Source organism: Phacochoerus africanus, chromosome 11 (assembly GCF_016906955.1).
Source record: "Phacochoerus africanus isolate WHEZ1 chromosome 11, ROS_Pafr_v1, whole genome shotgun sequence".
NCBI classification, from domain to species: Eukaryota; Metazoa; Chordata; class Mammalia; order Artiodactyla; family Suidae; genus Phacochoerus; species Phacochoerus africanus.
In genome coordinates this window covers 66,019,442-66,044,449 of record NC_062554.1, presented here as the reverse complement: position 1 = coordinate 66,044,449, position 25,008 = coordinate 66,019,442, and the positions used below count along the sequence as shown (strand labels likewise).

At 44.6% G+C, this 25,008-nt stretch overlaps 1 protein-coding gene across 1 annotated transcript; it reads right to left on the bottom strand.

Moving 5' to 3' along the window:
- Window positions 1–695: 695 nt before the first annotated feature.
- LOC125111927 (uncharacterized) lies at window positions 696–25,008 on the bottom strand. Its single transcript, XM_047754089.1, has 6 exons — window positions 24,878–25,008; window positions 6,379–6,573; window positions 3,117–3,165; window positions 2,724–2,830; window positions 2,018–2,070; window positions 696–1,749 (listed from the first exon to the last, which is right to left on the bottom strand). The coding sequence occupies exons 2-6, from the start codon at window positions 6,557–6,559 to the stop codon at window positions 1,591–1,593; spliced, it is 549 nt and encodes a 182-aa protein (XP_047610045.1). The 5' UTR covers window positions 6,560–6,573; window positions 24,878–25,008; the 3' UTR covers window positions 696–1,590.

The following is a 25,008-nucleotide window of genomic DNA, read 5'->3' as shown; positions in this document are numbered from 1 at the left end:
CCGAAACCTCATGGTTCCTAGTCCGATTCATTAACCACTGAGCCACCATGGGAACTCCTCATCAGCTTTGATTTTAAGTGAAAATTTCTTTTTTCCCATTACTATTTAGTTATTCATCATTTTCAGAACTTACTTGGCCATCGATCTTATCTACTCTCTCCATCCCAACACCCATGAACATCTCCCATAACTGGAAGAACACACTTTGGGGAACTTTGAACTCAGAGGTAGGAAGAACCGTCTACATTGCCACTGAAATCACTATGGGTGATGACAAAATTCGGGTGGAGTGGAGGCCAGGAGTTCCTGATAAATGAGGGGACTGTGTGGGGTTAGCAGATGCTAGTAACAGGAGTGTAGAGGGTGGTACAGCAGAGCATCATCCCCAAAGGACCCTGGGGCTCTCTACTAATGTCCTGTGGAATATGCTGTGGGGAACACTGCCTTAGATCACTGATTCCCTAACTCAGGTGCTGATTGGCTGCCCAGACCTCATCTACCATCCTGTCCCCCCCTCACATACTCTAGACACACTCATATCTTTGCTATTGTTTGACCTTGTAAGGTACATGTCCACCTCAGGGCCTTTGCACTTGCTGTTCCTTCTGCCTGAAATGCTCTTCGCCAATTATCCTCAAGTCTCATTTTCTCACTTCCTTCAGATCAAATACCAGGGAGGCTGCCACCACCTGACAGTCTGTGTATTTGCTTGTTTATTTGTTCATTGCCCGTCTCCCCCTCCTAGAAGGTAAGCCCCATGAGAACAAGGTTTTGTCTGTTGTGTTCGCTGCTGCATTCCCAGGGTCTAGAAGATGGTGGTGTTTAATGAAGGTTTTCAAATGGAGGAAAGGGGGAGTGAGTCATTTGCAAAGTTCCAGACCTCTTCCAATTCACACGGAGCAGACCCTGGTCAGTGGTGACATGTATCCACTTCCACCAGGCGCTGCTTCCCCTCTACTCTCTGCGGGAGCTCCGCCAAGTTTCACGCCCCCAGGAAGAAGCACTTCACAAGTAGCTGCAGCTCCTCCACGCCTCCTTCTCCCCCGACACTTGGTGTGTTGTCCTGCAAAGCTGTTGCAAAGACATGCACAGTAGTTAGCGTTTCCTGTCTCCACAGGTATGAGCTTGACTTGTGAATTAACCTGCACCAGGTTAATTCCATTTCTAACTGGGAAGAACAAGAAAGAAAAAAAATCCAGAAGCTGGTCCCTGAATGGTGTGAGCTCCACTGCTCAGCCCTATCCTCAGGAGGGGCAGAGGCTAAGAAGGGATTCTCTGCTATTGGCCAGTCTCTCTCGGGAAAGCGTTTCTGGGGCTCAAGGGGGTCAGAAGGATTGTGTCCCTTATCTTACAAGCGTCACTCCTTTCCATTAGAGCTGCACTTTGCTTCCAATAAATAAGAAGAAATACTTAGCCACTTGTCTCCATCAGAATAAGTTTAATGCATTTCAAAGACACACACACACACACACACACACACACACACACACACACACACACACACACACACACCTAAAGCAAAAGCTGCATTGTGAGCCAGCTAGGGCACAGGTCTGACTCTCCACCCTGAAGCATCTCACTGGCTTCCCATCAGTGGAACACAATGGAGGCATATTCCACTTGGTCTGGGGATGTCCTTCTGGGGCGATTGAAAGGGGGCACGTTGGCATAGACAGCGAAGTCCTCCTCCTTCCTGGGGGCCAGGTTGATCACGTTGGAGTATATGGCATCAGCATGGCAGGAAAACTCCTTTAGAGACAGCACGCAGGTTAGAGGCAGAGAATTGGGCACCAGTGACTGCCAAAGACAAAACCAGCTACTGGGGTTCGTACAGGACAGCAAGCAGAACATTGGGTTCTTGCTGAGCAAGCCCTAGATCTCCCTTGATTTTCAAAAACATTTCTTTCAGGACTGTTCTCTGTCTCCCCCCTACCACCCCCTGTATGAGGGTCTATCTAGCAACTACATGAAATCTTGCAGAGATGACAGGGATAGTATGAGGCAACTATTTCCTTACCGAGGATTTGTGGAGATAGTTCATCTGATGCTTCAGTTGTTTCTTAAATAGTCCTAGAAAAATTAATAAATTCAGAGTCAGCCTGAGTCAGGGTAGTAACCGTCTTTGTCTGGCCAACTGCCGGACTTAGCTTCGAACTACAGAATGTAAAATCTACCACGTTCAACCCACTGGGCCTTTAAGACTGAGCTAAGTGCCCAGGAAGAGGCAGGGGGCGTGAGCACTGTCGTGTACTTTATAATTTTGCTCATTATTTAGATTATTTGGCATCAATATTTCTTTTCGTTGAAGCATATAAACCATCTTTGCAGATGGCTGATACGTGGCTTTTGGCATAAAGAATTTGGACCATAAATAAATCTTGTTGCAGAGTTTCCACTATGGCACAGTGGGTTAAGGATCTGACTGCATTGGCTTGGTCACTGCAGAGGTGTGGATTTGATCCCCAGCCTGGTGCAGTGAGTTAAAGGGTTCAAGTGCTGCCGAAACTGCGTCTCAGATTCAATCCCTGGCCCAGGAACTTCCATATACCACAGAGATGCAGCCATAAAAAAAAAAATATGTATATATATATCTTGTTGCTTTGCACTGAATCCCTGGCAACTCCAGAGAACAGACCCTATAGCCTACCCCCCTCCCCCAAGGCTGCCCCATAGGAAAGTCACCCGGTTTCTTCCCTTCCTCATGCCCAGCCCCTTCAACTCACTCTCGTGCCTCCATTTCTTCAGTGGCATGGACATGAGCCCCATCAGGAGCAAGATGAGGGCTATGACACCGATGGAGCCAGAAAGAACGGTGGCTGTTGGTCCTAAGCTGAGGGAAGCAAACAGAGAACGAGGATGCTTCTGCTGCCCTGGCTGGCTGTGGTGACCATTCACAAAATTGCCCTGCCCGCCTTCTGTTGGAGCTCCCTCATCTCTGGGCTTCCACATGCCCAGCAGCCAACGAACCCTCTCTGTCTCCATTTTGAGACTCTCTCCTCTGCCCCAACCTCCACGGCCATGGTCCCTCCCATACCAGTCCCTGCCTCCAGGCCAAACAGACCCTCCTCCAAGATCCCCAATACTCCTCCTCTGTGGTCAGCTCTTCCCTTACCTACCCACTGAGTCCTTTAGGGTCAACCCCTGGCTTCATGGTGGTGGTGGTCTCTGCAGAAAGAGACAGAGTGGAAAAGGAAAGGAGATTTGGATTTTATTTATTTATTTATCTTTTTGCCATTTCTAGGGCTGCTTCCGTGGCACATGGAGGTTCCCAGGCTAGCGGTCTAATCGGAGCTGTAGCCGCTAGCCTACACCACAGCCAGAGCAACGCAGGATCCGAGCCAAGTCTGCAACCTACACCACAGCTCACGGCAACACTGGATCCTTAACCCACTGAGCGAGGCCAGGGATCGAACCCTCAACCTCATGGTTCCTAGTCGGATTTGTTAACCACTGAGCCACGACGGGAACTCTGAAAAGGAGATTTGAGAGTAATTCTTTAGCACGTGCAATAGGCTGAATGTTTGCATCCTGCATATGTGAAAGCCTAGCCCCCAGGGTCATGGTATTTAGAGGTGGGGTGTTTGGGAGATGATAGGTCAAGAGAGTAGAGCCCTCATGAGTGGGAATAGTTCCCTTTTTAAAAAGACCCCAGAGGGTCTCCTTCCCCCCGTCATGAAGACATAGCAAAAAGATGGCCATCTATGAACCAGAAGGGCAATCTCAGAAGACACTGAATATACCAGTGCCTTATCCTTGGACCTTCTGGCATCCAGAATTATGAAAAATAAATGTCTGGTTTATGAAGCATCCAGCCAAATAGTAACTGGTTACAGCAATTCCCATGGACCAAGATAATACATATGGCAGTGAGCTTTACAGGATGCCAAACAGAAATAGTAGCTACTGTACCCTGGGGACTTCATATGTGCCAGGCACATTTATTACCTCATATAATCTTCATAAACAAACAATGAGGTAGGAACAATTCTAATGTCCATCTTGCAGGAAGGAAACCAGCTCACAGCCCTCAGACTTGCTCAAGGTCATAGAGCTAGACAGCGGCCAAGATCAGACTTGAACCCATGTCCCTCTGACTTTAGATTGTGTGTTGACGAATACTACCCCTTGCTGCCATTGTGCTATCATTTTGTCTTGAGTTCTGCCGTTCTTACAAAGGGTTAAGGGTTAGCAGATATGACATGATATCCAGAAAAAAGACAGCAGGGAGGACACATGTGATCTGTCCCCAGGGAGGGGTGTGTGAGGGGGTGGGAAGGGTTCAGGACACCAGCTAGATGGGCTGGAACAAGACAGAGGTGGCAGCTCACAGCTGCCCGTGCTCTGGTGAGGGGATGCTGTTTGCACAGTGAAAAAAATTTCTCCTGTATCAAGAGGTGGCGGCACCAAGGAGTTCCCTTCATGGCTCAGCAGTTAACGAACCTGACTAGTATCCATGAGGATGCAGGTTCGATCACTGGCCTGGCTCCTTGGGTTAAGGATCCAGTGTTGCCATTGAGCTGTGGTGTAGGTCTCAGAGGCGGCTTGGATCCTGTGTTGCTGTGGCTGTGGTATAGGCTGGCGGCTGCAGCTCCAACTGGACCCCTAGCCTGGGAACCTCCATATGCCTCGGGTGCGGCCCTAACAGCAAAAAAAAAAAAAAAAAAAAAAAAAAGGTGGAGATACCAAGCCCATCCCCTTTCCAGCCACAGCCTGTCCCTAGATTCTCAGAGTTGGAAGGAATCTTAAAACATGTCTTGCCAAGCTTCCCTTGTGTACAGTTCCTCAGGGTAAGCTGCAGGCCCCAGGAGTCCATGTCTGCAATTCCCAACCCAAAGCTCTCTGCCTGCACTCAGGCCCCTTCCTGTCCCTTCCCCCACAAAATACAGCTGAGTGACTCAGCCCCGATAGCAGGTGACACCTCTCCAGACATATCTTAGGAACTGGCTTCTCAGACACCCGAATGCAGAGACTGCTGTCAGGGTGGAGTGGAGGGAACCTATTGGACCTAATTGCCTACGAGCAATCTAACACCCACTGACCATACATAGGATCTGAGGGTGGAAGTACCAAGAATTACAGCCTCTGGGGCCACTGGCTGGATAGAATTGTGTCAGTCACCTTTATGGCTCATTTCCTTTTTTCTTGTCCCCCTTCTGAGTAAGATAGCTGACCTCTGGAGTTCCCGTTGTGGTGCAGTGGAAACGAATCCAACTAGGAACCATGAAGTTTCAGGTTTGATCCCTGGCCTCACTCAGTGGGTTAAGGATCTGGTGTGGCCATGAGTTGTGGTGCCAGACGCGGCTTGGATCCCGCGTTGCTGTGGCTGTGATGTAGGCCGGCAGCTGTAGCTCCAATGGGACCCCTAGCCTGGGGACCTCCATGTGCCCCAGGTGTGGCCCTAAAAAGCGGAAAAAAAAAAAAAAAAAAAGATCGTCGACCTCACCAAGTTTCTCTTTAACAGCTCCCACCCACTTTCTGGGCAAAATGTAGGGAGGGGACTTGGAAACTGGATCTTTCCAATGTCCACAGCCCCAGCTGGGAATCACCCAAGATGAGGTGCCAGGTCATAGGGCTTGATGTGTCAGGGAGTTAGGTGGCACGAGATGTGACACAAAAGCTGTGAGAGGAGGGCCTGGGGTACCAGCTGCGGGATGGGGTACCAGCTGCGGGAGGCTGGCTGGATAGGGCAACAGCTGTTCTCAGCAAGGAGGACAGACAACATAAGGGTTTCCCTCTAGGGTCAGAAAGACAGGCACGTATCCTGGGAAGGCAGAGGAGGGTTAGTAAAAGTTGCGGGGGAGGTGAGGAGAACACATCATCATGATGATGAATGATGTCATGAAAGAGCCTGAGCTTTAGGATCCAGTGACCTGGGCCTCAGGTATACTTTTGCGGGGGGGCGGGGGGGGAACCTGTGGCATATGGAAATTCCCGGGGGTCCAATCGAAGCTACAGCCGACGCCACAGCCACAGCAACATAGAATCAGAGCTGCATCTGCAACCTACACCACAGCTCATGGCAACACTGGATCCTTAACCCACTGAGCAAGGCCAGGGATTGAACCTGTATCCTCATGGACACTAGTTGGGTTCACTACCGCTGAGCCACAAAAGGGACTCCCCGAGTCGTAGGTACTTCTAACTGTGTGATCTTAGGACAGTCACGTAACCTCTCTGAGCTTCCTTCTCCTCCCTTGTGAGATGGACAGAGTTGGAACAGCCCACAGGGTTGTTTAAGAACAAAATGCTCAGACTATTATTTAACAGTAATTAATAGCCCCTGGGCCTAGAGCTGGCTTCCAGCTGATCTTACCCAAGCAGAGCAATTAGCTGGGGTTGTTAGGAAGTCACCACTGACTCTGGAGTCCCAGAACCTACCATTGGTCCAATTCATCTTGCCAAAGAGTCCACCCAGGGGGTTCTGGTCCCATGTACTGAGGTTCCCAGGATAGGTGGTCCCCGTTAGCTGAAAGCAGAGTTTCTTAGAGGCACTTAACAGTAGCTGGCAGACACAGAACCCCAGGGAACTGGCACCTTCCTTCTCTTCCCTGCCTTTCATTCCTCCATGGGCACCTGCAAGAGGAAGAGAATATTAGACTCTCACCACTGGAAAAGGGGGGCCTCAAAGGCATTGAGATGGCATTTCTGTCTTAAAGAAAGCATCTTCAATTTTCGTCTGTTTGCTGAACATAATTTTTAAAAAATGTTTATAATGATTTTTATTTTTTCTATTATAGTTGGTTTTATTTTTCCTTTTTATGGCTGCACCTGTGGCCTACGAAAGTTTCACCTGAGCTGCAACCTATACCTCGGCTTGAGATAACAGCAGATCCTTAACCCACTGAGGGAGGCCAGGGATCACGGACACTATGTTGGGTTCTTAACCCACTGAGCTACAATGGGAACTCCAGAAGGCATCCTCAAGACAGGCCTTCCCCAAGCGCGTGGTCCAAGGTGGCTTCCCAGCCTCTGCCACATCACCTTCTGATTTATTAATTACTATGTGATTTTACCTCAAGCTTTCATTTGTTTACTTGCTCATTGTCAGTCTCTCATTCCAAGAATATAAGCTCTACAAGAACAGAAACCTTCTGGGAGCTCCTGTTGTGGCTCAGTGGATAATGAATCTGACTAGGAACCACGAGGTGGTGGGTTCGATCCCTGGCCTTGCTCAGTGGGTTAAGGATCCGGTGTTGCCATGAGCTGTGCTGTAGGTTGCAGATGCAACAGGGATCCCACGTTGCTGTGGCTGTGGCTTAGGCGGCAGCTGTAGCTCTGATTAGACCCCTTGCCTGGGAACCTCCATATGCCGCAGGAGCAGCCCAAGAAAAGGCAAAAAAACCCCAAACCAAAACAAAACAAAAAAACAGAAACTTCTCCATTTTGGTCATCCCTGCATCCCGAATGCCTAGAACATCGAATAGGCTCCACGTACATTTGTGACCCAGGTGACACAACTTCTGTGGGGACCTTGGAGAGGCTCCACCACAGACTTTGAATCCCTTAGTGGATGGTACATCTTCATCCTTTGAAGGAGAAATTGACCTAAAACAGCCCAAAGTCACCTGAACCCATCAAGTTGTGTGATAAGTGGTGATGATTGATCTGGGAAGTGCCAGTTTTGGAAATAGAGATGCTATGCATACCGAACACCGATCACCGAACACCAAGAGAGCACGGTCCTGGTGGAGCCTGGGGGAGGTGGGAGCCCAGGGGGAGAGAATGAGTAAGATGCAGCCCACAAGCCACCATCACTGGGGCCCGCGTCCTGCCTGGGCCTCCCCCCACTGTTCCAGGGGTGGGGGGAGACATGAGGACAGAGGTGTGTACAGGACCAAATGAAGAGGATCTGGCCCCCACCCACTGTCACATCCCCGAAAAGAAATCTGCAGGGGCTGTCAGGAAATCCCCTAACAAGGCGAGAGCCGGGACCAAGAGCCAGATGCCCTGGATGAGTCACTCAGTCCGCCTGGACTCAGTTTCCCTCTTTGTGAAATGGGGGGAGGCTGAGTAAGGCACGACTACAAAAATGACTAGTTCTTTTCACAAACGTGTCTTTTGTCCCCTTCTAGTATCCGCTTTGCACGTGTCCCCACATACATTGCGTATTTCTTCCTTTTGTTCTACCCAGTGATGGGGAGGGTTTCTTGCCCTTTTTGGAAGTCTGAAGTCTTCTGCCATCGATCAATAGATGTTCTGTCCAAATCATTCTCTCTCTCTCTCTCTCTTTTTTTTTTTGTCTTTTTGCCTTTTCTAGGGCCGCTCCTGTGGCATATGGAGGTTCCCAGGCTAGGGGTCCAATCGGAGTTGTAGCCACTGGCCTACACCACAGCCACAGCAACATGGGATCCGAGCCGCATCTGCGACCCACACCACAGCTCACGGCAACGCCGGATCCTTAACCCACTGAGCAAGGCCAGGGATCGAACCCTTAACCTCATCGTTCCTAGTCGGATTCGTTAACCACTGAGCCACGACGGGAACTCCCCAAATCATTCTCTATGTAGATTTTTGTGTGTGTGTGTTTGTGGCACAAGTTGAGGACCACACCCTACTCCACCATCTTGATCCCCGGAGCACGTATTTCTTCTACTAATCTCTATTGCTCAAGCCCAACTAAGAACTTTTATTTGGAGGATAGCCTCTCTAAGGGTTAGGAATTGATTTCATTTTTAATTTTAGAAGAAGGAGAAGGACCTCATAATTTGTTCAGTGAGGGCTCCTAAGATTGTTTATTTTTTTAGGTAACATTCATATGGCTTAAAACTTAAAAGGTACTTAATATGCCTTGGGGTTAATTTATTACCTATATGTATAGAACTTTCTCATTCCTTTTATTCAGCTACCAAGTGTTCTATCTCATGGATGCCCGTGGTTTATTTAACTGGTCTCTGGTTGTGTGTGGGCCTTAAGATTTTGTTTCCCATGTTTCTCTTCAAATGATGGTGCAGTTATTAACTGTGTTCAAATCTCATTTTGCACATGCGTGAATCTATGTTTAGAATTAGAGGAATGGTTATTAAAGTAGATTTGCAATCCAAATTTTAAGACCTCGGTGTTACTTTTTTAAAAAGTCCAAAACTGGGAGTTCCCACTGTAGCACAGGGGGTTAAGGATCCAGGATTGTCTCTGTGGTGGCTCAGATTCCTGCTGAAGCATGGGTTTGAGCCTCAGCCTGGCATAGCAGGTTAAGGATTCAGTGTCGCTGCAGCTTTGGCTGCAGCTCAAATTTGATCCCTGGCCCAGAAACATCCATATGCCATGGTTGAGGCCAAAAAAGAAAAAAATAGTAATAAAAATAAAAATAACCCCCTGCCCCCCCCCAAAAAAAAAGAAAGAAAGAAAGAAAAAGGAGTTCCCATTGTGGCTTAGTGGAAACGAATCTGACTAGTATCCATGAGGATGCAGGTTCAATCCCTGGCCTTGTTCAGTGAGCTAAGGATCCCTGTGTCTGTGGGCTGTGGTGTAGGTTGCAGATGCAGCTCAGATCCAGCATTGCTTTGGCTGTGGTGTAAGCCAGCAGCTACAGCTCCAATTCTACCCCTTAGCCTGGGAAACTCCCTATGCTCTGGGTGCATCCCTAAAAAGACAACAACAACAACAAAATCCCAAACTGTAGTATTACCCAGTTGACCACCCAAATTCTTAACCAGATTTCAAATAGCAAAGATCTGAGACCATGGAGGGTACTGAATAGAGCTGCTTTGCCTCTGGAGGCTGTTCTCCATGAGAACCCAAATGCACCAGCAGTAGCACTAGAATAAGTGGAGTGTTTCTGGGGGTGATGCTGAGGCTGGGATAACTCTCAGTGACACAGTCATTTCCATGTACTTCAGACAAGATTTACTGAGTTTCAATCCAGAGTCTGCTTAAAATAAAGATGAACAGAGAGTGGCCTCGCCATCAAGAAACCAGCAGTCGGGAGTTCCCATTGTGGCTCAGCGGAAACGAATCTGATTAGCATCCATGAGGATACAGGTTCGATCCCTGGCCTCGATCAGTGGGTTAAGGATCCAGCATTGCCGTGAGCTGTGGTGTAGGTCACAGACATGGCTCAGATCTGACATTGCGGTGGCCGTGGTGTAGGCCAGCAGCTATAGCTCTGATTCAAGCCCTAGTCTGGGAACCTCCATATGCTGTAGGTGCCACCCTAAAAAGACCAAAAAAAAAAAAAAAGAAAGAAAGAAAGAAAGAAACCAGTGGTCTAAGGCAGCAGCTAGTTCTCAAAGTGTGGCCTGGGGACCACCTGAGGGTTCCTTTCAGAGGGTTGGTGAGGTCATAACTCTTTCATAACAGTACTAATATGCTAGCTGCCATTTTTTCTCTTTGTCTTTCTCAAGGTACAGTGAAGTTTTCCAAAGGCTACAGGACGTGTTTAATGTCAACAGGTTGAATGCAGAAGCAGGTCTGAGAATCTAGTGCTCTTTTATCAAGCCAGATATTAATAATTAGTTTGGCAAAAATATAAAGCAACACCTCTCTTCTCACAAAATTTTTTATGATTTGGAAAATCTGGTTATTTTTCATAAAACTATGTTAATTATGTTACTATGCAATAGTGATAGTACTTTTTTTTTTGTCTTTTTGCTATTTCTTGGGCCGCTCCCGTGGTGTATGGAGGTTCCCAGGCTAGGGGTTGAAACGGCGCTGTAGTCTCTGGCCTATGCCAGAGCCACAGCAACGTGGGATCCGAGCCGCATCTGCAACCTACACCAGAGCTCAGGGCAACGCCGGATCATTAACCCACTGAGCAAGGGCAGGGACTGAACCCACAACCTCATGGTTCCTAGTCAGATTCGTTAACCACTGCGCCACGACGGCAACTCCCGATAGTACTATTTTTAAAATTAGTTAAATACCTATTTTTTTCCCTTTCTTTTTCTTTCTTTTCTTTTTACGGCTGCACCTATAGCATATGGAAGTTCCCGGGCTAGGGGTTGAATTGGAGCAGCAGCTGCAGGCCTACTCCACAGCCATAGCAGCGCCAGAGCCAAGCTGTGTCTGTGACCTACATCACAGCTCAAGGCGACACTGGATCCTTAACACTGAACGAGACCAGGGATCCAACCTGCATCCTCACAGAGACAACATCAGGTCCTTAATCCACTGAGCTACAGTGGGAACTCCTAAATACGTATTTTTTAATTGTCTTAGTTTAATTTCTAACTTGGTCAATGTAAATCGACATAGCCTATATAAACAATAGCTCTTTTGGTTACTTCATAATTTTTCAGGGATCGAACCCACGTCCTCCCAGACACTATATTCGTGTTCTTAACCCAATTGAGCCATAACAGAAACTCCAATGGAAAGGATTTCTATAGGCGGTGCTGAGACTCTGGATGCATCATGATGCTAGGAGCAAAGGCAGTCAATTGGAACATGCAGTCATTTTCCCCTCAGTGAACATCTGAAAGCACTGAAAATAGAAGGAATCCTGGACCTCTGAGGATAAACTGGAGCTGTCACCTAGGATGACGGAAGAAAGGAAAGACAGAACCGGGGGAGACAGGGTGTGAGAAAATTCACAAATGAGACCTCAAGGGCCCTGGTGGACCGAGATCATGTCCGATCTGCCTCTTTCCAGCACACAGGCCAGTACCTGGAACGTGGCAGGCCCTCAATATATGTTTACTGAGTAAGTGAAAGATTGCACACTCGCGCCTTCTTTCCAGGTTGGCCACAGATGCGCTGCTGTAATCAAGCTGGGCCATCAATCAGGAAAAGAGGTGAGGAGGAGGTTCAACCCAACTTCCTCCTGGTTTCCTCTGAAGTAAATATTCTCACCATTTCTGGGACTTCAACTGCTTTTCTGGCTGTTTCTGCAAAATTGATTTCTCAAAATAGAAACCCCATGTCTTTTTGAGGTTTATTACAGAGCCATTTATTGGTTGGGGTGGCTGTAAAGATCACCTCTAGATTTTCAGTTTGCACAGTGGCTTGTTTGCAAGCTTCAAACAGTTGCCTTAATATTTGGCTTCCTCAAAGAATCAAAGGGTCATCCTCTCAGGCGGGCTTCTACAGAAGATCACCACTGCATATGGGAAATCAGCAACTGTCCACAGGTGACAGAGTGGGAACTGGTTCCAAATGCATCAGAATTATTGTCTTTTACTGGCTCTGCACATGCATTTCATTCGATTTAAAAAACATGATACAGGAGTTCCCATGATGGCTCAGCTGTAAAGAACGCAACTAGGATCCATAAGGACTTGGGTTCCATCCCTGGCCTTGCTCAGTGGGTTAAAGGATCCAGCGTTGCTGTGAGCTGTGGTGTAGGCCAGCACCTACAGCTCTGATTCTACCCCTAGCCTGGGAACGTCCATATGCCATGGGTGCGGCCCTAAAAAGACAAAAATTTTTAAAAATAAAAATAAATACATTAAAAAACATGATACAATTTTTAAAGAAAGTACATTTTATCAAGGGCAAAGTGGAACCTGCACGTCCTTCTCTTGATTTAATTTACTACTGAACTAGAGACATCTCCCATGGCCTCCAGGCAGCAGTTTGAAGGATTAGGTGTACTTATCCCCATTTGTAGATGAGGTGAGAGAAGACTCCTAGAGAGTGCTGTGTGAATTGCTCATGGTCACAGCAAACATCGTGACCAGCATCCAAACACAGGTCTCAGGATCCCTTAGCCCTTCTCTCATATCCCACACAGGTTATTTCTATGTATATGGGAACACCTTATTAATGGCCACATTAATGTTTAACATCTCCAAGGATGGTTGTTCAGGTTGGTCACTGCACAAATGTATGACATCTAAGGGGACTATCTGCATCATAGATGTCATTATGCTTTTGAATTTTTCCCACACTTTTGTTTGACTGCCGATTCCAAAGGTAGGTGATTTATATCCTCATTACAATAATTTTCTGGAAGATAACAATAAAATGTGTTATCTAGCAAAAATCCAGTTATTACGATAATTTTCTGACAGATGGAAATAAGAAGACTTTTTCTAACACTGTCGACATTTCCTTGCTTTATAAGTAAAGCAGAGTGAGGTTGGTGAGGCCCTTGTTGATGATTTGCAATGGCTAGTGCTTCCAAACAAGGAGCTGCTTTTCCATCTGTTGTTTTGATTTTTTTTATCTAAATTGCCAAAATCTATTAGTATTTGTGTATTGGCTACTTCTAAAATGTTGCATTATAATTCCTATCTTCTGCCTGAACAGTCGCTCAGAGATCCTAATTTTAATCTACCTTATTTTCATGATGATATAACTCATTTTTTTTTGTTTTTGTCTTTTTGCTATTTCTTGGGCCGCTCCCATGGCACATGGAGGTTCCCAGGCTAGGAGTCTAATCAGAGCTGTAGCCACCAGCCTACGCCAGAGCCACAGCAACGTGGGATCCGAGCCACGTCTGCAACCTACACCACAGTTAACTGCAACGCCGGATCGTTAACCCACTGAGCAAGGGCAGGGACCGAACCCGCAACCTCATGGTTCCTAGTCGGATTCGTTAACCACTGCGCCACGACGGGAACTCTGATATAACTCATTTTTGTAGGACCGTATGTTCATTTACCATTACCTATGCAGAAAGTAATGATTTTATATTTATAAATTAGAGATTGCTATGTAATGAACTGCTAAGTAAAGTAGAGCTACTATCAGAGTTCCCTTCGTGGCTCAGCATTTAATGAACCCAACTAGGATCCACAAGGAGTTGATCAGTGAGTTAAGGATCTGGCATTGCTGTGAGCTGTGGTGTAGGTTGCAGATACAGCTTGGATCCTGAGTTGCTGTGGCTGTGGTGTAGGCCGGAGGCTGGAGCACCGATTTGACTAGCCTGGGAACTTCCATATGCTGCAGGTATGGCCTAGAAAGCCAAAAATTAAAAAATTAAAATATATATATATATAGCTACTATTTATGGGTTAAGGAATTTTTTCCAGTTTTATGAGCTACAATTGACAGACAGCACTGTGTAAATTTAAGGTGTACAGCATAGTGATATGACTTATATACATCACGAAATGATTAACCATGCTGAGTTTAGTGAGCATCCATCATCTCACACAGATACAAAATTAAAGAAATAGAAAAGAATTTTTTTCCTTGTGATGAGAACTCAAGATTTATTCTTCTCAAGTTTCACATGTATCGTGTGACAGTGTTAGTTATATTTATCATGTTGTAAATTACATCCCTAGAACTTATTTATCTTATAACTGGAAGTTTGTGCCTTTTGACTGCCTTCATTCAAATCCCCCTTCCTGCCCCTTCCCATCTGTGGTAACCACAAATCTGATCTCTTTTTCTTTTTTCTTTCTTTTTTTCTTTTTTTTAAGGGCTGCACTTGAGGCATATGGAAGTTCCCAGGCTAGAGGTCGAATCAGAGCTATAGCTGCCAGCCTATGCCACAGCCACAGCAATGCAAGATCTGAGCCGCATCTGCAACATACACCACAGCTCACAGCAACACCAGGTCCTTAATCCACTGAGTGGGGCCATGAATCGAACCCACATCGTCATGGATACTAGTTGGGTTCGTTACCACTGAACCGCAACGAAAACTCCCATAATAATTCTTAGCATCATAAATTCTAAAAACAAAGAAGTTGTAGATTCTAAAATAAAATACTAAGCTCATATATTATTTTTCCCATGATATTGGAAAGAAAAAAAAAGATACTGAACCAAAAACAGGAAATGAAAAACTGCCTACAGAAGAAATGAAATAAAATAATTTGTATTGTTGAATAAATTTGGGGAGAAAAAGGTAAAGTGCTAAAAACATAAAAATAAAAGAGCTGTAGGTTTCAGTGACTGTGTCACAGAAATGTGATCAGGATGTGAATTCATTCCCTTGTCATTCCCTTGTCGAACACGACTGATAGATTCCAAGGAAAACTAGTACAAAATGCAAAGAACCCAAATACAAAACCATGTAATATGAATATGAAACAAAGGCACACTCTCGTTGAAAATTATTCACTTCAAGTAAGAAATTTATACTTTACATACGATAATAATACAGGTTGGAAGTTTATGGAAATATGACAGACACAATTTGGGGGGGGAGGGGAATCACTAAGTTCTGGTTACTTTATTATACTGCAAAGAATTCTGCATTTTGCCAGCACTTTGAGAATGAAAAACCAACTAGAAAGTAAGAAAGAGTGCAACGATTGGGAGAATTTAGCACTATTTTTTCTTAAAGATAAAAAATTTGAAATGAACATTAAATGTATTCAGATTTCAAATTGGATGTGAAAAAATGTGTACTTGCTGCAAAACTGCTTCTGTATGATAAAGAAAATACTGGCATGCTCTTGTTGACCACATAATAAACACAATTATGTTTTTAGCAAAACATTATCTAGCATTCAGAGGGTCATCCAAGAAATTACATGAGCATTCTAACAAGAGTTTTCCTCATTTGCAGAAATCATAGATTAATAACAGCAGTAGAGGAGAACACTTATCCAGGATGCAAACACCAGATAACATGACACATTATTTAGCAAATGAAAACCAAAGGTCAGTTAATTAAAATATAGTCGATTTTTAGGAAGATGCGGTATATATATACAATGGAATACTACTCAGCCATAAAAAAGAATGACATAATGCCATTTGTAGCAACATGGATGGATCTAGAGCCTCTCATACTGAGCGAAATAAGTCAGAAAGAGAAAGATAAATACCATATGATATCACTTATAACTGGAATCTAATATCCAGCACAAATGAACATTTCCACAGAAAAGAAAATCATAGACTTGGAGAATAGACTTGTGGCTGCTCCTGGGGAGAAGGAGGGAGTGGGAGGGATCAGGAGCTTGGGGTTAACCCGATGCAAACTATTGCTCTTGGAACGGATTTATGGTGAGATCCTGCTGTGTAGCATTGAGAACTATGTCTAGATACTTACATCGCCACACAACAATGGGAGGAAAAAGTATGTACACATGTATGTGTTACTTGGTCCCCATGCTGTACAGTGGAAAAAAAATTTTAAAAATATAGTAGATTTGTTGACCAAATTAGTTTTGAATATTGTAAGAAATACTAAACGTTACATAGTTAAATAACAGAGGTACATAGCCATGTAAGTCACGTGGAGCAGTTATTTTTAGATTTGTAATTTTTCAAAATGTATGGCTATCTATATGAAAACATTAAACAAATTTCCTATTGTACACGATACAGCTGGAGGAGGATTCCACAGATTTTTAGTAGACTGTCAGCAACAACAACAACAAAACACTGAATCCAAGCACTAATAATTTGTAGGGAGCAAGATTATGACAATGAAAAAAATTTATGACAAACTCAGCGGAGTTCAGCATAAGATTTCCCCCAAAACATCCTAAGGCTGCCCATTATTTAAACCTAGTGATGGATAATACAGCAAACATTTCTTTTGACATCACCGAATTCTGTTATGTCATCTAAGATCTGTTGGACTTCAGTGAAACACTGGAGAGTATTGAAAACAGAGTAATCAAACATAAATTTGCAACAACTGTCAAATAAATGATGGAAAAGTCCATCAAAAACCATTGTGATTGGAAAAACTCAATTAGAGACAATGGAATAGTCTTTTAGAAATCATCAATGTTCAGGAGTTCCCGTCGTGGCTCAGTGGTTAACGAATCCGACTAGGAACCATGAGATTGTGGGTTCCGTCCCTGGCCTTGCTCAGTGGGTTAAGGATCTGGAGTTGCCGCGAGCTGTGGTGTAGGTCGCAGACGTGGCTCAGATCACGAGTTGCTGTGGCTCTGGCATAGGCCGGCATCTACAGCACCAATTCGACCCCTAGCCTGGGAACCTCCATGTGCCGCAGGAGTGCCCTAGAAAAGGCAAAACAGACAAATAAAAAAGAAATCATCAATGTTCATAAAGATATAGATTTTAGAACACAAGCCAAAGCTATATATGTTTGTGGGGTTTTTTTCGGTATTTTTTTTGCCATTTCTTGGGCCGCTCCTGTGGCACATGGAGGTCCCCAGGCTAAGGATCGAATTGGAGCTGTAGCCACCGGCCTACACCACAGCCACAGCAACTCAGGATCAAAGCTGCATTTGCGACGTACACCACAGCTCACGGCAACACCAGATCCTTAACCCACTGAGCAAGGCCAGGGATCGAACCCACCACCTCATGGTTCCTAGTTGGATTCATAACCACTGTGCCACAACAGGAACTCCCAAAGCTATATTTTTGAAAAAAATATTTCAAAAGACATATTTGCTCAGCACTGATTTGTCATCAAATTTATGACAACATATGACAAATTACGACAATATAAATATCAAAAAAAGCAAAAATCAAAAAAGTTAATGTACATAATATCTTTGAAAACTTTACAGGGATTCAGAAACTCTTGTAGAAGCCATAAAGTTTTACCCAGTTCATAAAATAAAATTAATGAAATAGATATTATTGATGCCAAACAAATTGTGGTCTCTTGACATTGATGCCAACTTCTCCAAAACAGAAAATACTGAAAAAAGGAAAGAGAAGCCTCATTTTAACTGTGACCCCCATAACCAGCCCTTTTACAATCAAAAGATCAATATCAAAATCAAAAATGCTTTTCTATATGGGAAATGGCAATACCTTTTTAAAAGAAAAAGTTGTGATACTTAACAGAACTCTGATATGTGTAATTTGAAAAAGTTATGAAAAACATGAACTTCTACAATTAAAAACACATAATCGAGGGAGTTCCCATCGTGGCTCAGTGGTTAACGAATCTGACTAGGAACCATGAGGTTTCGGGTTAGATCCCTGGCCTTGCTCAGTGGGTTAAGGATCTGGAGTTGCCTCGAGCTGTGGTGTAGGTCGCAGATGCGGCTAGGATCCCTCGTTGCTGTGGCTCTGGTGTAGGCTGGTGGCTACAGCTCTGATTTGACCCTAGCCTGGGAACCTCCATATGCCGAGAGATCGGCCCTAGAAAAGGCAAAAAGACAAAAACAAAAAAAACACATAATTGAAATGGAGGAATATAGTAGGCAATGTGATAATGATGAGACTTTGATATAAGAAAAATCTAGCTGACTTACTCAAAGTGCCTCAATATATTTTCAGCAATAATATATCAGACACATTTTACTAAAGCCATCATAGCTTTCAGGATATACTAACCTTGGCAGTATCAGCCACCAGTGGAAAATGCAACTTCTCACATTTAAAATTAATTAAAAAACACTACTCATCCTGGCATAGACCATGATGGTAGGTAATACGAGAAAGGGAATGTCCACACACACACACACACACACACACACATACAGGGAGAGAGACATAGGACTGCGTCATTTTGCTGTACAGCAGAAATCAGCACAACATTGTAAATCAACAATACTTTAAAGGATTCAACTAAAAATAATACAAATAAAATAAAAAGCAAAAAATAAACACCCATGACTTCACAATGTCACAAGAAGGATTACCAAATCTAGCGACCCTTGCTATAGAAAATAAGATATTGGAACAAGCAAGCATTACCATAGACGGTTTTGTTTTCACGAACACTCTTTCACGACTGAAGCTCTCCTAGGACAAATTGTTACACCGCAGAGGTTTTGCGTTCATAAGGATTGGGACTAAAAACCTTGTCTACTATTTTGCATTCGATAATTTTGAGTATGTCATCTATGAAGAATCAGGTTATGTCTGCTTTGTTGTTACTGAGACGTACACAACTTACTAACTTGAAAAGACTTGACTTGAGAAAGGGATGCTTCTTCCTTCCTCCTACAAAGATGCCGCAAGAGCCAGTAGGAGCCCTGAACCTCTGGATGGCGCGATTCCTCATGACTTCATATTCTCCTTTCTTACTCCTCTGCGTTTTCTAATTTTTCTGCAGTGAGCATACAGAGTATTGAAAGAGGAGAAGAGATGAGAGAAGAGATAGAAGAGGAGAGAGCCTGCCCCCCACTCCCCAAGGTGTCAGCCCCTTTCAAGGTTGATAACGAGAAGGGAGAGTGGCTCTCAAAGCAAAGAGAGAATTGGAATTAGGAGAGGGAGAGGGAGTGGGTGAGTTGAGAATGCGAAGACCTCCAGTACTGAGATAACAGAAGCTTTGAAAAATGAAGATAATTAAAAACAATGTTTTAGAAACCTTGCATTTTAAATTTTTATTTTTTTACTTATGATCGTGCCTGAGGCATGAAGAAGTTCCCGGGCCAGGGATCGAACTCGGGCCACATCAGTAACCCGAGCTACAGCAGTGAAAATGCCAGATCCTTAACCTGCAGAGCCTCCAGGGAACTCCAAAGATAGGTTTTTAAAAGAAGTATCCAGAGGTGGATGGAATTGCCAAAAGGCAGCCTGGGCATCATTGAAGCTGCCTGTGAATCCAGCAGCTGGAGAAAAATTCTCCTGACAGTAAAACTTATTTTCACAATCCCTAGTTTCCCTGGTCTATTTACAGAGCATTGCTCCTTGCATCTAACAAAGCTTTAATTTCTGACCTCTTTCTAGGAATGTCTGCTACTTTTAATGTAGGTCAGAGAAGCAGATTTGTAATGAACGTGTTTTTCTGCCACGAATCTATTTTGATGTGGGACGAGCAAAGGTTGGAGCATCTCCACTTTCCTGGGATCTATTTTAAAACACATTTCAGTAAATGTCACCTTAATCTAGTGCACTCAGTGCCTGAGACTCATTGCAGTCACTTTATATTTAGCTCCTTTGGAAATTCAAAGCCTTGTGCAGGGTAGCTGTTAAATGTATGTTCTAAAGCAGGAGGGGCCGGGGGACAGCACGGTAGGTACCTGGGAGGAATCTGCTGCTGGAGTTAGAATTCAGGTTCCAGCCTCGGGTTCTCCTGGCCTCCACCATGCATCCCTGCCAGACATTTAGGCCAGTTTTCCTGAGTCTTTTTCTCTCTGTGTAGCTTGGAGGAAGGACTTGCTGGTCACCAGGTGTGCTGTTGGGAACGGGCATCAGCAATCCGACCAGGTCCCCCACCACACCCCCCGCCCCCCCCCGAAGGCTCTGCAGCACTGACAGCATCACCTGCACAGGCGCTGTCCTGCTCCATCACCCTTTTCCACTGCCTCCCTCCTCTTCATTCCCCATGGGCGCCCCAGAGCGCACCACCAAGCTGCCTCTGTCAGGATGTCAAGACGCATCCAGAGGTGTCTCTGAGCCCTCAGAAAGGGCTGTTTGGCCTGCCCGCCATCGTTCTGAGGACCACTGGATGGACATGCGCATGCCCCACTCCTTTCTTCTCTGTTTTTGGCAACACAGAGACCTTCCAGCTGTTTTAGGAGCTGACAAAAAGACCTGAGAATGGCAAGTCAGCAAAGAGCTGACTCCACACCGCATTCTGTTCATTCAGCATTTATTGAGTGCCTTCGGCATGCTCCCTGCCTTGAAAGGCTCTCAACCCAGGTATAAGTGCACATAAATTTTTCTTAGCAGTTTCTGGAAGAGCCAAACTCTTCCCCGGGATAATGACAGGTCCTTGTAACCTTGCTCATGTTAAGCCTTGTCATTTTTGCCTTTGTTTTGCAGATGTAGCCTTTTTCTGAAGATCTTGGTCTTTTTTTTTTTTTTTTTGTCTTTTTGCCATTTCTTGGGCCACTCCCGCGGCACATGGAGGTTCCCGCGCTAGGGGTCAAATTGGAGCTGTAGCCCCTGGCCTACGCCAGAGCCACAGCAACGCAGGGTCCGAGCCGCATCTGCAACCTACACCACAGCTCACGGCAACGCCGGATCGTTAACCCACTGAGCAAGGCCATGGATTGAACCCAAAACCTCATGGTTCCTAGTCGGATTCATTAACCACTGAGCCACGGTGGGAACTCCGATCTTGGTCTTTTTAATAACAATCTTCAGCAAAATGAAGGAAATCTTTATGCTGTTTTTCCCATCAAAGTGGCGGCCTTATTAAGTGTAGGTTGCCTACCCATGGTAGTCTTTTCTTAAGGATTCTCACAGAAAAACTTAATTTGAAAGTAACAGAATTCTTTGATCATCTCCACTGTCAACATGCTGAAAGATCTTTTAAAAGGCTAATTTGTTGTTTGTTTCTAAGAAATAACTTATCAGGGCCTTGTTATTGTTCATATGAAATGTTTCCCTCCTTTAATTTATTGCTATGTAGTGTAAGGCAAGAGTCCCTGATTAGTTAGTCGTCATGGAATCATTGAAAAATCAATAAGCGCTTGCTACTTATAATCACGCTTAAGTATTTCTTTAAATACTCCTACTTCCCATTGTGGCTCAGCGGTTAATGAACCTGACTAGTATCCATGGGATAAGGTTTCAAATCCTGGCTTGGCTCAGTGGGTTAAGTATCCAGTATTGCCCTGAGCTAGCTATAGGTCACAGGTTTGGCTTGGATCCAATGTTACTGTGGCTGTGGTGTAGGCAGGCAGCTGTAACTCCGATTTGACCCCTACCCTGGGAACTTCCATATGCCGCAGGGGCTGCCCTAAAAAGACCAAAAAAAAAAAAAAAAAAAGAGAGAGAGAGAGAGGTAGAAAGAAATAGGTTTTACTAATTTGAAAAGATACACACACCCCAATGTTCATAGTAGCATTATTTACAATTGCCAAGATAGGGATGCAACCCAAGTGTCCACTGACCAATGAGTGGGTAAAGAAGATGTGGTATACCTACAGTACAATGGTATAAGTATATATGCATGTGACACATACACACACACATGTGCACATGCACACGCACAGTGAATACTACTCAGCCATGAAAAAGAATGAAATTTGGCCATTTGCCGCAACATGGATGGAGTTGGTGGGCATTATGCTCAGTGAAATAAGTCAAAGACAAATACTGTATGGTATCACTTATATGTGGAATCTAAAAAAATGAAACAAACTAGTGACTATAACAAAAAAGAAACAGACTCACAGATGTAGAGAACAAACTAGTGGTTACCAGTTGGGGGGGGATGCAATATAGGGGTGAGGGAGTGGGAGGTACAAGCTATTGGGTGTAAAACAGGCTCAAGGATGTATGGTACCACACAGGGAATAGGGCCAACATTTCATAATAGCTGTAAATGGAAAGTAACCTTGGAAAATGTTACTTTGGAAAATGGAAAAATTATGTAAAAACGTAAAAAAACTAATTTAAAACAGGAGAAAGAAATAGGTTTTGAAATCCTTTACTAACAATTCTTTCTGTCCCTTTTCCCCACCCCACCTTGGAACTCCAGAGCCAAGTTTCAAAAGGGTTTAGATAAAGGATTTATCCTCTGCCCTCCCCTTTTATTTTTAATATCTAGGCCTCAAAGACTAGCAGTGAATTAATTTACAATGCTGCCCATTGGATAGATAAAAATCACTATTCACCCTGAAATCCATTCAGGAGAACTAACTACTGCAGGACTTCCATTGACCCTTCCAGAGAGCGGGAACAAGAAATAGCAACTCATTTGGAAAATGAGCCGTCGTCCCAGGCCTTCTTAGCAGCAATCAGAGGGTACTGGATAAAGAGGTTTGAGAAAGGCTTGATTTGGAGGGTGGGGGGAGGGGCTTAAGGAGCTTAGAGCTGCAGCTGGAGGAGCCCCCAGGCTGGAATTTACTTGTTCTTCACGTTCAGCTCTGACAAGGAGAGAGGCTGTCAGAGGCCCAAAAAAGAGCTCCTCAGGGCGTCCCAGCTTTGATGCTGCGCTCATGAACCGCTTTTCAGGGAGGATTAATAAACAGGTTTTGAAGAGCTTGGCATTCCTCTCCGATCTGCTAAACAGATAATGAGGAGGCTTTCTAGTCGTTGGAGCAGCGATACCAGATCAACATTCCCACGACACGCATCAGCATGAAGCCGCTCTGGGAAACCGCCTGCCTCGTGGGCGGGCAGCAGAGACCCCTGATCCTTGGAAGTGAACTTGAGGTTTCCTGCCCACCCATACAATGTGGATTCCCTTGTTCAGAATGTAGTTTTCGCCTCTTCCACGGAAATGTGGACATGAAATAAGAAGTTCTCAGAGGGTTGCCAAAAAAAAAAAAATCTTATTTAGAAAAACATCGTCTAATTCCAGGAGTAACCCGTTAGTGATTAAGTGACAAGAGCAGCCTGCATTTGGTTTCCCCAGCCTGCAGATTAGGGATCATGGCTGTAAAGTTCCTCTTTGTTTTACAAAGATGAAAGCTACCCATCCTGAACCACTTAGTAAATTAGGGACCACGCCAGGACCAGGACGCACCCCAGTGTTCTGAGATCCAGCCTTGGGCTCCTTCCTTGCACCACAGAGAAATCTGTGGGATTGCTTTAGGGAGCCCCTTTCACATGCAGGCATAACAGGACCACAGAAACCCCTGTAGATTCATTTCAAATGATGCAAAATGAAGCCTCCTGCTACTGAGGCAAAGGAAAATTTCCCTTTGAGCCAGACACACCAGGTTTCAAGTTCTAACCGTGCACCTCCTACCAGGTGGGTGATCTTGGGCAAGTTACCAGAGCTCTCTGAGCCTCAGTTACTTTCTTGAACTAAATAATGCCCACCCCTACAGAAATGTCATGAAAATACATCGAAAGGAGATAATATTTGGAAAGATAATATTTGGGAATGTCATGAAAATACATCTAAAGGAGATAATATTTGGGAAGCTTTATTTGGGATAAATATTGGGAGATAATATTTAAGATAATATTAACCCTGGCGCCTAAGAAGCGTTGGTTCCCCTTCTGCTTGCTACCACCTGAATTCCTTTATTCCCAAACAAATGGTGTGGTTACAAATTACATGCATGAGCAAAGCATTGCCAACGTGTACTCAGTGATTTCACACATGTAAAATACACAGGAGATCCTACTCTGGCCAATAACTGATTCTGGGGACTTTAGATGCCCAGGATGAAGGGCATCTCTGGTTTGATTTGAAGGTTGAAGGGAAGAGGAAAGAGTAGGACAAGGAAGGCAGTATAGACCAGAGATGTCCAATAGAACTACAAAGCAAGCCACCTAGGTAATTCCACATGTTCTCCTAGCCACATTAAAGAAAGTAAAAAGAAACAGATGACATTCATCGTTCATAATATATTTAATCCCGTATATCCAAAATATGGGAGTTTGGGTTTAATAGATGCAAGCGATTACATTTCGAATGGATAAGCAATGAAGTCCTTCTGTATAGCACAGGGAACTCTATCCGATCTCTTGGGATAGACCATGATGGAAGATAATATGAGAAAGGGAATATAGTGTGTGTGTGTGTGTGTGTGTGTGTGTGTGTATGTGTGTGTGTATGACTGGGTCACTTGGCTGTACAGCAGAAATTGACAGAGCTATGTAAATCAACAATACTTTAATACAAACAATTTTTACTATATGATCATTTCAACTTGTACTAATATAAAAATTATGAATAAGCTATCCTATGTTTTTTTTCCTAAGTCTTCAAATCACCATGCACATTACGCCAATAGCCACACGTCAATTCAGCCACATTTCCAGTGCTCGCCATATTCGACCAAGCAAATGTAGGCAAATTCCCATGTGCCAACCATTGGGCTGTTAAGAGGTCTAGACTAGAGCACGGTTTCTGCCCTCAGGGGGCTCACTGTCTAGTTTAGGATCCAGGACAAATGGGGGATGTTTTTACCCAGCAGTATACACGTGCCTGTGGGTTCCCAAGCTACTTATATCCCCAGGTACTTAACCGGCAGTTCAATCCTTTTCCTATGAACCGCAGACATATCCTAAGCTTATGGACACTATTCCTTCCCATTGCCCACATGAACAGCTGTCAGATTATGCATCTGGTTTGGGGGTTTAGGATATACGAGAAACTTAGGACTAGTTAAAGGGAAGGGGGGGGCCTTGTTCTCCAATCCCTTTAGGCTACCTAGTGCCCATTTCATCCTATTGAGCCCAGATTCCAGACAAGTAGGAAAGAAACCGAAAGCGAAGTTCAATCATCCACAGAACCCTTTACCTGTCTCCTGGGCGAACAGCAGCAGCGGGAGGAGCCTTCCATGTTGAAGAGGCAGCTGCTCTCACTGCTCTCCTCCACCCTACCCTGGCCTCTTTCCCTTGCCCCTCCCTTGAGAGCCTCTTCATTTCCTC